This window comes from Somniosus microcephalus, chromosome 4 (assembly GCF_052327205.1).
Source record: "Somniosus microcephalus isolate GS21.2 chromosome 4, FLI_Smic_1.0, whole genome shotgun sequence".
Classification (NCBI taxonomy): domain Eukaryota; kingdom Metazoa; phylum Chordata; class Chondrichthyes; order Squaliformes; family Somniosidae; genus Somniosus; species Somniosus microcephalus.
This window is the reverse complement of record NC_140990.1, coordinates 167,901,487-167,919,993: the sequence shown is the minus strand read 5'-3', so window position 1 is coordinate 167,919,993 and position 18,507 is coordinate 167,901,487. Positions and strand designations below refer to the sequence as shown.

Here is an 18,507-nt window from a genome sequence, read left to right as displayed (position 1 = left end):
ACAACAGGTTATTAAGTATCTTCTTTGTGCTTCTGCTGCTGTTGGATGTGCTGCTACCAATCATCGAATTGGCTGTGTAATGTCAGACCCTCTGCTTCATCTGAAGAGAATTCGTTGTGAACCATGGTGGCCATTTTGTTACTTCTTTTTCATTCTTGTTCTGTGATTTTAAAGAAAAGTGTGCAACATGCCAGAAAAGGTAGCACTGGAGAAATTCTGACGGTAAAGATAAATTCCTTGGTCGGTTTGCACAGCTACGGAATTGCGGAGCACTAAGGGCCATGGAAATACTGCAAATCTTTCTAGTGTTGCTGCGGGGGTGGGAGGTGGGGCGTCTACTTTGTCAGACAAACATTTGAGCTACAAATATTTCATTTCCACAAAAGAAAATAGAGAAAATTGAAGCTAGTTTGGCTTGTAATACAGAGCTCTAGGGAAGCTGTGTGAATCAAGATAATTAGGATTGTCACTTAGCCGCTGAGCTATTGCACTGAATTAATGGTACAGCAACAGAACAGTTTATCATTTTATTTTTTAAAGAGTCTGTCACAGAGCCTTTCTACGCGTGCAACTTGGTTTCTATCATTTTCATTTGATTCCATTATCTTTGCTGCTTTCACGCTAGCAGGAATTGCACACTCCGAGATTGGTTCATTTGCCAGACCCTGATTGCAGGCTAAAATTTGATTCTCGCAACGTGTTCTGTTTTACACGACACGTGCCCTGCACTTCTGTACAGATGAACACGCAGCAGTTTTCGGCAATTGATTGTGCTGGAGCAGCAAAATGCAAATGTGCACCATCCCACTCATGGTTGTTCAGCACGGGCTTAAAGCTCCATATCCACACAGTACATCTTTCACATCTGTTTGCAGAATTGCAGAAAGAATAACTGTAACATTAGTGACGAGCTGCATGATTCTCAAGGTAATGTCCACTGTTACTGTGCTGCTCTTCTCTGGTGTTGCTGCTGGCCCTGTGCAGTCTTTTGCTGAAGGAGACAAATTATGACGGTTTGGTCAAGCTAATTTAAGTTTGATTAATTGATGTACTCAGTAAGCTGCAATTTGACAGTCAATTGCTTGTTTGATCCCATGACACCATGTGTACACAGTTGAAAATAAAAACTATAATATTGACATCTCTCACTGAAATGCTGTAATCTGCTTGATTTTATTCTTTGTTTTAAATTTGAGGGTTTCGACTGCGTAGCTTATCATGCCATGTTTATTAAGTTGGAATCTTGTGCTGGCTCTTAAGAGTGTAGTGGTAAAAGTTAAGGAAGCAGATTGTGGAATCATTACATCCGTTTTTCAGATGAAACGTTAAACCGAGGTCCTGTCTGCCCCCTCAGGTGGACCTGGTGAATCCCATGGCACTATTTCGAAGAACAGCGGGGAGTTCTTCCTGGTGCCGTGGCCAATATTTATCGCTCAAACCAATATCACTAAAAAAAAAAAAAACCTCAAATTATGTGGTCATTATCTTTGCTGTTTGTGGGAGCTGGCTGGGTGCAAATTGACAACCATGTTTCCGACATTACAACAGTAACTACATTTCAAAAGTACTTAATTGGCAGTAAAGTGCTTTGGGACGTCCTGTGGTTGTGAAAGGCATTATATAAATGAAAGTTCTGACTTTCTTTCTCTGCAATGATTGCATTTGTTACCTTTTCAAATTGAAATTGAACAGGCTACCAGTTGCGGGACTAAATTGTGGGTAGGGAAGGGGTTCCTGCGGTTTGGCACTATCGGTGATCTCTGCCCGGGACATTGGGTGAGAATAAGATTGAGCTTGGATGTGATTTGATTAAACACCTTGGGACGTTTTACTTCGTTTAAGGCACTATATAAATGCAAGTTGCTGTTGTAATGCTTCTTGTGCTTATACACCCTAGAAACAGTCATGATTGGCTCACACATGAAGATTAACTGCCATGGCAAGGTCCAAGAATGCTTCGGGCCCCAGTGCAACATCCCCCCAGGCGTGTGCCTGCCTTTTGGGAGAGAAAATTGGTGGGAAAAAAACCCAAATTGGAACTGAAATTATATTAACACTACCATGACTTGAATTTTTTTCATTGTGGGTGGTTCAATGAAGGCTAAGTTAAAAGCAGAACGTTTGCGAAGTCACTGCTAAACAAACTGCACACATGCAGAACCCCCAAAAACATGCCTGTTTGTGTTGCCTTCTCAGTTGAATGCAAACTACAGCTTGCTGATAGCCAGAGTTTCTTGCCATCTCAAAGTACGAACAGCAAGGAAGTTTGCACAAATCTGCCCAGTTCAGCGTCCTTGCCTGGCAGTCCAGCAGCTGGAATGACTGAGATCAAAATGGCCAGAGCGCATATTTGTGCAGCAACATCGAGCTTCTGACACCTGCACCCATGGCGTAATTTTTTTAAATTATGAACAGCAGCAGGTTCTTGATTGAGTAGAAAAAGATAACTTTGTCAGGTAGCAGTTGGACAGAGAAATGTTGGTTTAATACAAGAGACAGTTAATTGTACTCCTTTCCTTGTAGATATGAGCAGCACACGCAACTGACCTCCATTGAAACCTTATTCTGTGAAGTGACCTGTATTTCATTTTAAATGTTAAAAAAAAAATTCACTTCGGTAGTGCGGTCTGTCATCTTTATCTGTTTAAGAGGCTAAGCTGTTCATATTTTTGAAAAGACCTTTTATTTGTGCTTTATTATTTAATGTGCACAATTACTGTAATTATTGCAAGTAATTAGAGGGACTTGTCTGCTCAATGCCAAGCATTCAATGCCTGGAACAATGACAAGTTGCTGATTTAAAGCAAGCCTTTCAAGATTGGGCTTTAAATATGTGGTTGAACTTTCTTCATTTGAAATAGGTTGAAAGAAAATTGACTGCAGTAAAGCTTTATGCTAGCTTGCTTGATATTTTTGCCTCCTTATTTGTTGATAAATGAGACTGCTTCAATGTATTGAATGCTCGTTTTCCTTCACATTGATAACAGCAAATCTTTAGGGACAGCTATAATGGGAGCAATTCAATTCTCATTCTCCCTTCACATAAAGCCTCAGAGTGCAGTAATTTTGGAAATTGTAGATACTTACCAGTTTTGAAATGAAAGGTTGTGGTCTTTCCAATTTGAGTGTTTTTCTTTTGCATATCACTGTATGAATCGACCCAGAACCAGTCATTTTAGTCACAGTACACATTTACAGCATTTCTGCATGGTTCACTGAACTAGGGTTTGCAAAACTTTTAAAATGTGAATCTCTAAATGATGGCACATCAGTTTGCATCATGCTTCTTGGTGGTCCTTTTGCAATTGTTTCCATTAACTTGCATTGTTACTTGGAATGCTTTGTGAATGTGTACCCCTAGATCCCTTTGCTCCTTTACTCCATTTAGATTCTTTATTTTCCAAGGAGTATGTGGCCTCCTTATTCCTTATTGAAGTGATTGGGAGACTAAAGGCTTAACACTGGAATGTGATGGCGATAGAGTAGTCTCTTTACACTTCAACTGGGATGAGTTGAATGCACCAAATGTCATTTTCTGTTTATTTCTCATAAGAGGCAACTCCTTAAGCCTATGAAAGTTTTCTAGCGGTGAAGCAAGACTAAGACAGCAAAAAAGCCAAAGAGAAGGGTTAAATAAGTCAACGAGAAACAAGAGGGCAAGGGTAGATACAGAGGAAATTAGATACAAATAAACTGTTACAAATAAAACAAATGGAACCGAGGAGTGTTATTCATCCCATCACAAGGGTGGCAAGTTTCCGCACACTATCCACTCGGACTGAAAGGGAAAGACTGAGGAGTAAGGCCCCAAAATACAGTGGCTAGCTCTGGAAACTGGACTATTCATTAAAGCCATCAGCAAACTGCAAAGCTTGTAAGTCGTGAGGCGAATGCTGTGTATTCTGCTGTACATGGATACTGGGCCGTAATTTGATATTCACTCTGTCCAAGCTTGTATTGGGATCATGTAGAATATTTAGTTTTGACTCCCATGCCTTACTGGTGGAATGTGAAATAGTGCCGATACTGTTGACTGGTGATTCCTGGGTATAATCACTGTCTTTATGTTGGTGTTTGGGTTGTCCTTTTGGAAAAAGGTAATTGAGAGAGAGAGAATTTGAATATTTTAAATTGTGGAATGTGCGGTTATTTTTGATACATTTGGAGTGCAGGACATAGTCATGAATCTGAATTTTAAGTTCCTGTTTTAAGCACAAGGGGGCAGATTTACAAATTAAGGACAACAAAAAAAAGGAAATGCAGGAGGAACTATTTTACTGAAATAGTTGAATTTGTAAGGGCTTGAGTTTAGGCCTAGGATGAAGAGCCTAAATAATACATATAATAATATCTTTAGGTAGTGCAGTTGGGAAGTCTAAAATAGATTTGGGTCTAGATTTGGAATGACTGACTGATTGAAACTCTGGGTCCTGGGAGGGGAGGTGGTGAAGCTCTGGAAAAAGGGTCCCTGTCCCTTTTTTTTACTGACCTTGCTCCTGGGAAAAGGGGATTCTGCAGGGCAAAGGGCAGGAAAATGGGAGCTTTGTGGGCAAAGGTTAAGGAAAGTTGACCACCTTGCTTCTGATGTGCTGTGTACTTATTGAAAGTGTCTCTACATGTAAAGTATTAACTAAATTTAAAAAAAATCATTTTCTGATTGCTGTTACTTTGTTCATTTTAGCTGCTAAAAGTAATCCAACTACACCAGAAATCAGTCCTGAAGGAGTAACTGGTAAAAAGTGGCGAATGAGAACGTGGTTCAGTCCACGCAGTCGAAAATTGAGATGCGTGCTGGATATGAACGCTATTAAAAAGGATCCGAACTTGAATCCAAGTTCTGATTTAAATGGGACATCACCTTCTGTGTTTGAATTCTTGCCATCGCCATCTCCTCCAAAGAAGAAACCTCCAGCCAAGTCAAAACAGACAGTGAGGAAAAGATTGGCTGATGCCAATAAGGACTGGGGTTTCGGAAAGAGAACAAGCAAGAAAATGGAGAGAGGAAATGACAGCCCTGGAAAAATGGATCATGCTAGAGTCATCTCATTTTGCAGCCAACCCATAGTCTTCAGCAGTCAGGGACAAGCAATTTCAGGTGAGACTGCTGAAGGATCAGGCCATTCGCTTGCAGTTCCACTGGCTGACATTGCGATTGGCTCCAGTGTAAATACGTCTGACTATCCTTCTGAAGCATGTTCCACTGCAACAGTTCCCAGTTGCAAAGATGTTTCCCTTGGACAGTTGGACCAAACCTTCAAGAGGAAAGGAGACATTTGTTCTCTTCCTGTGCCCACAACACATTTCAAGGCTAAAAGATCAAGAAAATCATCGGATTCAAGTACCAAAACTCCCTCAAAAAAGAGCAGAAAAGAAGTACAGCGATCTTCTTGCCCTGAAAGGCCATCTGCAAGTTACAATACAAATGTGTGTAAACCAGCTAGAGTAGACACACACAAGGAATTTCCAGCTACTCCAGTACTTAAATCTGAGTCGAATGAGAATATTAATGGGACACAGGCCATCTCTTCAACAGAGAATAGCTGTAGTACACCATCTAGCAGGTCCAAAAGTGAGAGAAAAAGATGTGCAACACAGAAGTCTCCTCGCACACCGCTACCTACGCCCAAGAAGCAGCTGCCTGGAAGTTGTGCAACGACTCCGATCTCTCCTCTTACTCCCACATTGAAGAAAAATCATAAGGGTGAGACTCCACTGCACGTCGTTTCCATAAAGGTACAGTACACCAACAAAAGCTGATAGATGACAAAAGCATTCACTTCATAATTGCTTTCTTGCATAATTGCAGACTTGGACGGATATGGCAGTCAACTGGTTTAGCCATTCACCGCCAGATCTTGCTGGACCACATAAAGCACTATCGGGTCCTGCTCTCGTCTGCTAAAACTGCTCACTATTCCAGGATCATTCTGGAATGCAAAGATAACCCCCGGCGGCTTTTCTCAACTGTAAACCGTCTTCTTAAACCCCTCGCCCCTGTCTCCTCCACGCTCACCTCCAACAACAAGTGTGAGGAGTTCATTGGCTTTTGTCTCTAAGATTGAGACCACCCGATCAGCTGCCTCTGCCACTTCCCATCTTTGCCCTAGCCCACCGGGCCAAACTTCCTCTAAGGTTCCCCCCTGCCCTAGCCCTGAACTCGCATCTTTCTCCAGTTTCTCTCCGATTTCCCCTCATGCCCTCTCCGAGCTCACCTTGTCCATGAGACCCACACTCTATTCACACTAAACTGCTGACCACCAAACTTCCTTTTAGGCTCCCATGTTAGCTGATGTTGTTAACAGTTCTCTCTCCTCAGGTACTGTCTCCCTCTCCTTCAAATCTGTCGCCATCATACCGCTCGTCATAAAACCAACCTTTGACCCCTCCGTCCTTGGAAATTCCTGCCCATCTCCAACCTCCCTTCCCTCTCAAGTCCATGAATGCGTTGTCGTCTCCCAAATCCATGCCTCTCTTTCCTGGAACTCCACATTTGAATCCCTCCAATCAGGTTTCTGCCCTTGCCACAGTACCGAAAAGGCTCTTATCAAAGTCACAAATGACATCCTTTGTGACTGTGACAAAGGTAAACTGTCCCTCTTCGTCCTTCTTGACCTGTCTGCAGCCTTTGACACGGTTGACCACTCCATCCTTCTCCAGCGCCTCTCCTCTGTTGTCCAGCTGGGTGGAACTGCACTCGCCTGGTTCCATTCTTGTCTATCTAATCTTAGTCAGTGAATCACCTGCTATGGCTTCTCTTCCTACTCCCGCATCGTTACCTCTGGTGTCCCCCAAGAATCTATCCTTGGCTCCCTCCTATTTCTCATCTACATGTTGCCCCTTGGCGACATCATCCGAAAACACTGCGTCGGTTTCCACATGTATGCTGACGACACCCGGCTTTACCTCACCACCACCCCTCTCGACACCTCCACTGTGTCTAAATTACATCCAGTACTGGATAAGCAGAAATTTCCTCCAACTGAATATTGGGAAGACCGAAGCCATTGTCTTCGGTCCCTAACACAAACTCCATTTACTAGCCACAGACTCCATCCCTCTCCCTACCATCTATCTGAGGCTGAACCAGACTGTTCGCAACCTTGGTGTCATATTTGACCCTGAAATGAGCTTCCGACCACGCATCCTCGCCATAACTAAGACCGCATATTTCCACCTCTCTAACATCGCCCGACTCAGCCTCAGCTCATCTGCTGCTGAAACCCTCGTCCATGCTTTTGTTAATTCTAGACTTGACTATTCTAACGCACTCCTGACTGGCTTCCCTATCTTTGTAACCTTCCTAAACCTCTCCGCCTCCCTATCTCTATTTCCTCCTTTCAGACACTCCTTAAAACCTACCTCTTGACTAAGCTTTTGGTCATCTGCCCTAATTTCTCCTTATGTGGCTTGGATAACGTTCCGGTGAAGCACCTTGGAACATTTTACTACATTAAAGGTGCTATATAAATACAGGTTGTTGTGGTTCCATTTTTTGTTTTTGTTTTGAACTTCGGATAGCAGACTGTCAGTGTCCTCATTCCTGGGTCTCCTACGGAATGCTGTTCCAGCTCTGCCCTTGCTATTTATCATTGCCACCACCTCCCCAGTTATCTTCTGTTCTGCAGGTGCTAACTCTTGCTCAGGTATAGCTGAGTGCGTGCCAGCAGGATTTGCAGTACCTCACCCAAGTAGATGTGCCAATAAGGTATTCACCCATGAAATTTGTCACAGTCAGCCAAATCCCGACATGCCCTGTGGGTGGAGGCTTGTGTGGAGCATAAACACCGGCGTGGACCAGTTGGGCCGAATGGCCTGTTTCTGTGCTGTGAATTCTATGTAACCCAGGTGTAATGAGGCCAATTATACCACTGCAATTACTGCTCGAGTGGGGATCAGCTAAGCACAGATTGTTGATTGAACTTGGGGCCTGCCGGTCTGTATGACTCGTTAGCATGCCATTTACTTAAAATAAAAACAGAAAATTCCGGAAACACTCAGCAGGTCATGCAGCATCTGTGGAGAGAGAAATTGTTTCAGGTCGGGGACCTTTCAACAGAACTGGAAGATGTTCGAGATGAACAGCTTTTAAGCAAGAGCAAAGCCAGGGAAAAGGGGGCAGGAAAAGAAGAAAAGGGAAAGGAGGGCAGGATTGATTAAGTGAGAAAAGGGATGATGGTGCAAAGCAAACGGAGGTGATAATGAGACAAGTATAGTAATCAAAGGTAAGTCCAGAGCAGGTGCAGTAGAATAGCAGAGAAGAGGGAAGGATAGAAAATCTTGCGAAGAGGAGAAGGCTGCCGTGGCCCAGGAATGTGGGTAGACCCCAGGGCTGTGGACCAGCCTGCTGGCCGTGTATCGGTAGAGGATCACCTCTACTTGGTTAAAAGCTGTTCATTTCTAATGTCATCCAGTTCTGATGAAAGGTCATTGACCTGAAACGTTAACACTGTTTCTCTCTCCACAGATGCTGCCTGGCCTGCTGAGTATTTCCAGCATTTTCTGTTTTTATTTCAAATTTCCAGCATCCGCTGTATTTTGCTTTTAGTGTTGAATGTATTTGTACCTACTTGGCCATCGGGCAGCACCTATTAATAGCATTTTCTGTGACTTATCAATTTAAATTTGCAATTTGTTTAAATTTGACAGTAGCAATATATTTACAGATGGCGCTTTGGAGGATGAATGGAGAGAAATTGGTTATTTTGAAATGCACTATGAATGTGTGGCTGAGGTGTAGTGCAGATAATTTGTAAAAGTTATATTACAGCCTTAGGTCACTGTGCTTTGTCACTGACTTTGTGACTAGTGGGTCGAACCAGCTTCTACTTTAAAATGGCTACTGTGGTGTATGTGCCTTTAAGAGCCCCTGTGTACTGTAATGCCGGTAGTGGCCACTCGGGCTATATAAGCCTGTATAGTGTCTTGTATCTTTTAGTTCACCTCCAGACTTTGTTCAGTAAACACCTGTTAAACCAGCTCCTGCATTCCGTGTCTCCATTAACACACGGATACAACAGTGGCGACGAATTGGAAATGGACTTGCCTGCAATTCGGCAGCACCTCAAGGAGATCGATTCCTCAGACGAAGGTCGAAGAAAAAACTCTGGTTTCACCAGCTAGCCGGGCTGGTGGCAGCTACTGCAATAATCCTTCCTGGGCGGCGGGCTGGGGCTCGATCGGCTGGCTCTGCAGCGGGGCCGAGCAGCGAAGGCGGAGGCAAACAGAGACGGAGGGTGGAGCACTCGGGAGACGGCCAGCGCTGCAAAGCAGGTCGGCGTTCGGACCAAGCAGAGGGAGGGAAAAGTCCCAGAGAGTCCGGCGGGAACGAGTCTCCAACTATTAAAAATATCTGTATAAATAAAAACCGCGGAGAACAGCGTTGTCAGCAGCGGTGGGAAAGCGCGGGAGGCACCATTTTTTCTTGGCAGGGAAGAAAGGAAAGCGCGGGAGGCGCCATTTTTTTTCAGGATGCCTAAGACTGGCAATATTACTGCTTTCGATAGTGATGTAGAGGATTGGACCACATGTGGAAAGAGTGGAGGTATATTGCACAGCGAATGAAATAGAGGATGATAAAAAGGCATCGGTACTTCTAAATCTAATGGGCGCAAGGACATACGGGCTGTTATGAAACTTAATCACTCCAGCCAAACCGATGGACAAGAATTTTAAAGAGATTGTTGATACCCTACAGGAGTACTTAAACCCAACACCACTGCTGATAGCGGAACGATTCAAATTCTTCAGGAGGAATCAGCACATGAATGAAAGTAACGCTGATTACCTCACCGAATTAAGAAAGCTGTCAAAACACTGCTAATTCGGGGCAGGACTGGCAGATTCTCTTCGAGACAAATTCGTCTGCGGTCTCCTAAGTGAAGGAACACAGAAAAGGCTACTTTCTGAGAAAGATTTAACACTGGACAAGGCTTTCAGTGTGGCTGTATCATACGAAGCAGCAGCAAGAGGAGCTGCAGAGATACAGCAAAAGCCACAGGACTTCGGCACCCATGAAATGACACAGGGTTTCGAGAGATGTTATCGCTGCGGCAGATCCACCCATGACCAGAGGGACTGCTGGTTCAAGGACAAAGCATGCAGGCAATGCGGAAAGATGGGACACATTGCACGTGTATGCCGATCTGGAAACAAAAAATCCACTGACAGAAAAAAAATCAATAAGGAAAAGTACAGAAAGGTACAAATGATGACGGACAGTAGCTCCGAAGACCAGAAGAGCGATAGCGACTCCGGAAACAAGGGACTAAGCTGTCTCAAATTACATAATGTAATTGCCAAAGAAGATTACCAGACCATTTGGGTTACCCTCACGATAGCGGGGTCCCCAGTTAAAATGGAGCTAGATACAGGATCAGCTCTGACCATCATAAGTCGATGGGATTACGAGCGGCTATTTCCGCATATACCTTTGAAAGACACATCCATTATCTTGAAAACATATACGGGGCAGAAAGTATACCCCAGAGGGAAAATAAGGGTGCCTGTTGTATACAACGGCAAGGAAATACAGAAGTTGTATTTATACGTTCTGCAAGATGGTGGTCCACCGCTGTTGGGACGTGAATGGATCAGGAAGATATGTTTAGACTGGCACTCCATTCAGACACTGACGGTGACCAGTAAGAAAAAAAAATGATGACGTCATACCTGAATGATTAAAAGACATCTTTGCCAACACCAAGGAAGTGTTTCAACAGGAACTAGGAACCTTGAAAGGCGTCACCGCCTCAATAAAAGTGGAAGATGCGGCAATTCCCAAGTTTTTTAAGGCAAGGCCGGTGCCATATGCAATTCGTCCAGCAGTCGAGGCAGAGCTGGAGAATTTGGAAAAGGCAGGCGTGTTATCCAAGATAGATTGGAGCGAGTGGGCAACACCCATCGTCCCGGTCATGAAGAAAACGTTGAATAATGATAAATCTGAAGAACAGAGAAAAATTCGCATCTGTGGGGATTTCAAGGTGACTGTAAACCCGGTCCTTCACACGGTACAGTATCCTCTTCCGAAGATAGAAGATATTTTCGCCTCACTATCCGGAGGGAAACGTTTCACCAAAATTGACTTGGCACAGGCATATCTACAGATGGAGGTTGAGGAGGCCTCTAAAAAGTATCTCACGATAAACACACACAAAGGCCTGTACCAGTACAATCGACTGGTTTTTGGAGTAGCATCAGCTCCAGCTATCTGGCAAAGAGCTATGGAGCAAGTCCTGCAAGGGATTCCGGGGACTCAATGCTACCTAGACGACATCCTTGTAACAGAAGAAAACGACAACGAGCACCTTGCCAATTTGGAGCAGGTGCTCACTAGGCTGAGAGAACGGGGCCTACGAGCAAATCGCCCCAAGTGCGAATTTTTCCAGAAACAAATATCATATTGTGGTCACATAATTAACGAAGAAGGGTTGCATAAGTCAGCTGAAAAAATTGAAGCGGTCATAAAAGACCCAGCAGCTGAAAATGTCTCACAATTAAGGTCGTTCCTGGGATTGATAAATTACTATCATAAATTTTTACCGAACTTGTCAACTGTTCTGCACCCTCTTAACGAACTGCTACAAACTGGAGTAAATTGGAAATGGAGCGAAGACTGTAAACGTGCCTTCCATAAATGCAAAGGCTTGATCACGTCCAAGGAAGTTTTGGCTCATTACAACCCATCACTGCCAATCAGACTGGCGTGCGATGCATCCCCTTACGGCGTAGGAGCGGTATTATCGCATAGATTCCCTGATGGCTCGGAGCGGCCGATAGCTTTTGCGTCACGCTCATTGAACTCAGCTGAGCGTAACTATGCCCAGATCGACAGGGAAGCACTCAGCCTGGTATGGGGAGTGAAGAAATTCAACCATTACCTACATGGACAAAAATTTACCTTGTTGACTGACCATCAACCCCTCGTCTCCATATTCAACCCTAAAAAGGGTGTTCCCATTATGACAGCGCACAGGCTACAGAGGTGGTCCCTTTTCCTAGGGGCACACCAATATGACATAGAATACAAAGGATCAAAACATCATGGGAATGCTGACGGTTTATCGCGCCTACCGTTGCCAACGGTAGAAGAGGCACCTACAGTGGACCCAGTGGAGATGTTCCACTCAACCATAGTGGAATGTCTACCAGTAACAAATTCTGCCATTGAAAAGGAAACGAGAAATGACCCGACTCTCTCATGAGTCTACGATTTAACGGTGAAGGGATGGCCAGCACATGGCGAACCACTGTTGCCAGCATTCTCGCAAAGAAGAGAACAGCTGTCAGTGTGCCGAGGAACCTTGATGTGTGGATCCAGAGTGGTGATTCCACCCAAACTCCAGGATAAAGTGCTAAAGGAGCTTCACGAGGGGCATCTGGGTGGAGTGAAAATGAAGAACCTAGCCAGAGCGTTTGTGTGGTGGCCAGGTATCGATGGAGACATCGAAGAAATGACCAAGGGCTGTCTCGGCTGCCAGAAGGTCCAAAACGCCCCACCACAAGCCCCTCTACATCCATGGGAGTGGCCCTCATCTCCATGGCAAAGGGTACACATCGACTTTGCTGGTCCATTTATGGACTCCATGTTCTTAATCGCGGTTGATGCACACTCCAAGTGGCCGGAGGTAATAAAGATGTCCTCCACCACCACGGAAAAAACCATCACAGTATTAAGGACCATATTTGCCAGGAATGGGCTGCCTGAACAGACCTGTTCTGATAATGGACCGCAATTTGTGTCCGAAGAATTCAGGAAGTTCTTAAAAAAACAAAACAATGGGGTTCAGCACTACACGCCCGCCCCATACCATCCCGCCACCAATGGATTGGCTGAAAGGTTTGTCCAGACCTTCAAGAAGGCCATAAAGGCCATGGGTAATGAAGACATAAATCTACAGCATAAAGTAGATGCATTCCTGTATGCAAACAAGAAGTTAACACGTGGTTACAAACCAAACTCCCGCCATGATGTTTTTCAATAGAAGACTAAGATGCCGGCTTGATTTGATCAAGCCAAACATCAGAAGGGACGTAGAGAACCAGCAATTTCAAGGCATGAATGAAAGGCCAACTAGAACCTTCCAGATAGGTCAACAAGTTTTGGCCCGGGACTACCGTACCGAGAAATGGCAGCCTGGAACTGTTTGCACACGACTAGGACCGCTGATGTATACCGTGGACATTGGAGAAAGCATAATAAGGCGCCATGCTGACCAGATCATGGAGTCATCCGAAAAGGGACAACCTACACCACAACTCTATACGCCTAATGATGAAGGAGATACCCATAGTATCTACCTCCGATCCGGTGATACTGGAACCAGATGAACCCGACACTGGCATTCAAGCCGAATCGACTTTGCCAAAAGAACCTACTACACCACCGAGGCGTTATCCGGACCGAGTCAGGAAGCCTCCAGAGAGACTGCCTTATAATTGATTAACTGCAGCAAATGTGTAGATTATTGTTCTTGTAAACATGTTAATTAATGATTACTTAAAATGTTATGTACTGGTTGTCTAAAAGGGGAGGAATTGTGGTGTATGTGCCTTTAAGAGCCCCTGTGTACTGTAATGCCGGTAGTGTCCACTCGGGCTATATAAGCCTGTATAGTGTCTTGTATCTTTTAGTTCACCTGCAGACTTTGTTCAGTAAACACCTGTTAAACCAGCTCCTGCATTCCATGTCTCCATTAACACACGGATACAACAGCTACAGTAGAAGAAAGACAGACTTGTATTTCAGTACCGTCTTTCAGGACGTCCCAAAGCGCTTTACAGCGAATGAAGTACTTTTGAAGTGTAGTCACTATTGTAATGTAGGAAACGCGGCAGCCAATTTGCACACAGCAAGCCCCCATAACAGCAATGAAGTAAACAACCAGATGATCTGTTTTACGTGTTGGTTGAGGGATTAATATTGGCCAGGACACCGGGGAGAACTCCCCTGCTCCTCTTCAAAATAGTGCCAAGGGATCTTTTATGTCCACCCGAGAGAGCAGGCGTCTCATCTGAAAGACGGCACCTCCGACAGTGCAGCGCTTCCTCAGTACTGCGCTGGAGTGAAGTAGGAGCACTTTGTTATCTGTGTGGGGTCTACAATATGCTGTGGATCAACTGGGGTTATGAAATTCAGGTGTAGGGTCAGATACATCTCCCAGTAACAAAAGCTCGCTATCTTGAGTTCGGTGCCAAAGATGAGAAGGGAATCGTAACTGTATTTTAGTGAAACGTCAGCAAATTCCTGAACCTTTTTCATAGGAGAGTGACATTTTATCGTCGAAGGAATAAAGAAAAAAAATTGACCCCCTAACAGTTGTCTTTGGGAAACTGATGTGCCAGTTTTATTTTTTACACACAAATTAGGCTTGCCCCAAGTCCCCTGAAGACCCTTAGAATTTTTGAGAAGTAATGCCAGTCGTCCTTTTTTAAAAATGTATATATATTTTTATTTATTCATTCATGGGATGTGGGCATCGCCCGTATTTATTGTCCATCCCTAATTGCCCTTGAGAAGGTGGTGGTGAGCCGCTTTCTTGAACCTCTGTAGTCCATGTGATGAAGGTACTTTCACAGTGACGTTTGAGTTCCAGGATTTCGACCCAGTGAGGATGAAGGAACGACGATATATTTCCAAGTCAGGATGGTGTGTGACGTGGAGGGAAACTTGCAGGTGGTGGTGTTCCCATGTGCCTGCTGCCCTTGTCCTTCTAGGTGGTAGAGGTTGTCGAAGAAGACTTTTCGAGTTGCTGCAGTGCATCTTGTAGATGGTACACACTGCAGCCACATTGCGCTGGAGGGAATGATTGTTTAAGATGGTGGATGGGGTGCCGATCAAGTGGGCTGCTTTGTCATAATAATAATCAACTTTATTGTCATTGTTAGTGCACAAGTGCAGTACAACGAAATGTAGGCTTGCGGCTCCCGAGAGTGTACATTTTGATTAAGACATTTAACATTCAACATTCATTTGGCTTGTAATACATAAACATAAATATAATAAAGTGCATTGGCAGATGTGCAGGCTTTAAAGTTTATTTGTAGAGTTCAGTAGGATGACAGCCCTGGGAAAGAAGCTGTTCCTAAATCTGGTCGTTAGGGTGCGAATGCATCTGTAGCGTCTCCCAGATGGCAGGGGGGCGAACAAACTGTGGCTGGGGTGGGTATGGATGGTGTCGAGCTTCTTGTGTGTTGCCTGGATGAGTGCAGCTCCAACAAGTGGAAAGTATTCCATCACACTTCTGACTTATGCCTTGTAGATGGTGGAAATAATTTGGGGAGTCAGGAAATGAGTTACTCACTGCAGAATACCCAGCCTCCTGCTCTTGTAGCCACAGTATTTATGTGGCTGGTACAGATAAGTTTCTGGTCAATGGTGACCCCAGGATGTTGATGGTGGGGGATTCAGTGATGGTAATGTCATGGGAGGTGGCTAGACTCTTGTTGGAGATGGTCATTGCCTGGCACTTGTGTGGCGCGAATGTTACTTGCCACTTATCAGCCCAAGCCTGGGCGTTGTCCAGGTCTTGCTGCATGCGGGCATGGACAGCTTTATTATCTGAGGAATTGCAAATGGAAATGAACCCTGTGCAATCATCAGCAAACCTCCCCACTTCTGACCTTATGATGGAGGGAAGGTCATTGATGAAATAGCTGAAGATGGTTGGGCTGAGGAATTCCTGCTGCGATGTCATGGGGCTGAGATGATTGGCCTTCAACAACCACAACCACCGTCCTTTGTACTAGGTATGACTCCAGCCAGTGGAGCATTTTCCACCCTGATTCCCATTGACTTCAATTTTACTAGGGCTCCTTGGTGCCGCACTTGGTCAAATGCTGTCTTGATGTCAAGGGCAATCACTCTCACCTCACCTCTGGAATTCAGCTCTTTTATCCATGTTTGGACCAAGGCTGCAGTGAGGTCTGGAGCTTGAGTGATCCTGGCGGAACCCAAGCTGAGCATCGATTAGCAGGTTATTGGTGAATAAATGCTGCTTGATAGCACTGTCGACGAAATCTTCCATCACTTTGCTGATGATTGAGAGTAGGCTGGATTGGATTTGCCCTACTTTTTGTGGACAGGATAAATCTGGGCAATTTTCCACTTTGTCGGGTAGATGCCAGCGTTGTAGCTGTACTGGAAGAGCTTGGCTAGAGACGTGGCTAGTTCTGGAGCACAAGTCTTCAGCACGACAGCCGGGATGTTGTTGGGGCCCATAGCCTTTGCCATATCCAGCCGCTCAGCTGTTTCTTGATATCCTATGGAATGAATCGAATCGACTGAAGACTTGCATCTATGATTCTGGGGACCTCAGGAGGAGGCAGAGATTGATCATATACTCGGCACTTTTGGCTGAAGCTGGTTGTGAATGCTTCAGCCTTGTCTTTTGCACACACCTGCTGATATCCACCAGCATTGAAGATGGGGATGTTCATGAAGCCTCCTCTTCCTGTTAGTTGCTTAATTGTCGACCACCATTCACGACTGGATGCGGCAGGACTGCAGAGCTTTTATCTGATCAGTTGGCTGTGGAATCGCTTAGCCCTGTCTATAGCATGCTGCTTCCATCGTTTAGCATCCCCAGGTTGGCACATCATTTTTAGGTACGCACCTGGCATGATCTACACTCTTCATTGAACCAGAGTTGGTTGCCTGGTTTGATGGTAATGGTAGAGTGAGGCAGGCCATGAGGTTACAGATTGTAGTAGCATACAATTCTGCTGCTGCTGATGGCCCATGGCACCTCATGGATGTCCAGTTTTGAGCTGCGAGATCTGTTCTGGATCCACCCCATTTAACACGGTGGTAGTGCCACACAACATAATGGAGAGTGTCCTCAGTGTGTAGACAGGACTTCGTCTCCACAAAGTCTGTGTGGTGGTCACTCCTACTAATACTGTCATGGACAGAAGCATCTGTGACGGGTAGATTGGTGAGGACGAGGTCAAGTAGATTTTTCCCTCGTGTTGGTTCTCTCACCACCTGTCGGCAGCCCAGACTGGCAGCTATGTCCTTCGGGACTCGGCCAGCTCGGTCAGTAGTGGTGCTACCGAGCCACTCTTGGTGATGGACATTGAAGTCCCCCACCCAGAGTACATTCTGTGCCCTTGCCTACCCTCAGTGCTTCTTCCACATGGTGTTCAACATGGAGGAGTACTGATTCATCAGCTGAGGGAGGGCGGTAGGTGGTAATCAGCAGGTGTTTCCTTGGCAGGAGACTTCATGGGGTCCGGAGTCAATGTTGAGCACTCCCAGGGCCACTCCCTCCCAACTATACCTCAGACAAACAGAAAGGCAGAGTATTTCCTAAATGGTGAAAGATTGGGGAATGCAGATGCTCAAAGGGACCTGGGTGTCCTTGTACATGAGTCACTGAAAGTGAATGTGCAGGTGCAGCAAGCCATTAGGAAGGCAAATGGTATGCTGGCCTTCATTACAAGAGGATTTGAGTACAGGAGTAAAGAAGTCTTACTCCAATTATATAGGGCCTTGGTGAGACCACACCTGGAGTACTGTGTACAATTTTGGTCGCCTTACCTAAGGAAGGATATAATTGCCATAGAGGGAGTGCAACGAAGGTTCACGAGATTGATTCCTGGGATGGCAGGACTGTCGTATGAGAAGAGATTGAGTAAACTAGGCCTGTATTCTCTTGAATTCAGAAGAATGAGAGGGGATCTCATTGAAGCATACAAAATTTATTACAGGGCTTGATAGGGTGGATGCTGGGAGAATGTTTCCCTTAGCTGGGGAGTCCAGAACCAGGGGCCACAGCCTCAGGATAAAGGGTAGGCCATTCAGGAGTGAGATGAGAAGAAATTTCTTCACACAGAGGGTGGTGAATCTTTGGAATTCTCTACCCCAGAGGGCTGTGGAATCTCATTGAATGGCGGAGCAGGCTCGAAGGGCCGAATGGCCTACTCCTGCTCCTATTTCTTATGTGCCACCACCCCTGGTGGGTCTGTCCTGCCGGTACGACAGGATATACCCGGGGATGGTGATGGAGTGTGGGACATTGGCTGAAAGGTATGATTCTGTGAGTATGACTATATCCGGCTGTTGCTTGACTAGTCTGCGACAGCTCTCCCAATTTTGGCACAAGTCCCCAGATGTTAGTGAGGAGGACTTTGCAGGGTCGATTGGGCTCGGTATGCCTTTGTCGTGTCCGAATCCGCTGCCGAGGTCAATGCCGGGTGGTCCGTTCGGTTTTATTCTCATAGTTTTTCACAGCAGCTTGATACAACTGAGTGGCTTGCTAGGCCATTTCAGAGGGCAGTTAAGAGTCAACCAAATTGCTATAGGTCTGGAATCACACATAGGCCAGACCGGGTAAGGATGGCAGATTTCCTTCCCTAAAGGACATTAGTTGCGTTTTTACGACAATCCGATAGTTTCCTGATCACCATTAATGATATTAGCTTTTTATTCCAGATTTATTTAATACCTGAATTTAAATTCCCCAACTGCCTTAAAAAGAAGTTAAATTAAAAAAAAAATACCCAGCATTC

The 18,507-nt window shown here is 45.1% G+C and overlaps 1 protein-coding gene across 2 annotated transcripts in view; it reads left to right on the top strand.

The window, feature by feature from the left end:
* bard1 (BRCA1 associated RING domain 1) overlaps positions 1-18,507 on the top strand; it is a 188,041-nt gene that overhangs the window by 28,028 nt on the left and 141,506 nt on the right. For both annotated transcript variants that reach the window (XM_085985431.1, XM_085985430.1), the window contains exon 4: positions 4,682-5,733. In XM_085985431.1, coding sequence (XP_085841557.1) covers positions 4,682-5,733 — 1,052 coding nt within the window. The remainder of the gene's footprint in view (positions 1-4,681; positions 5,734-18,507) is intronic.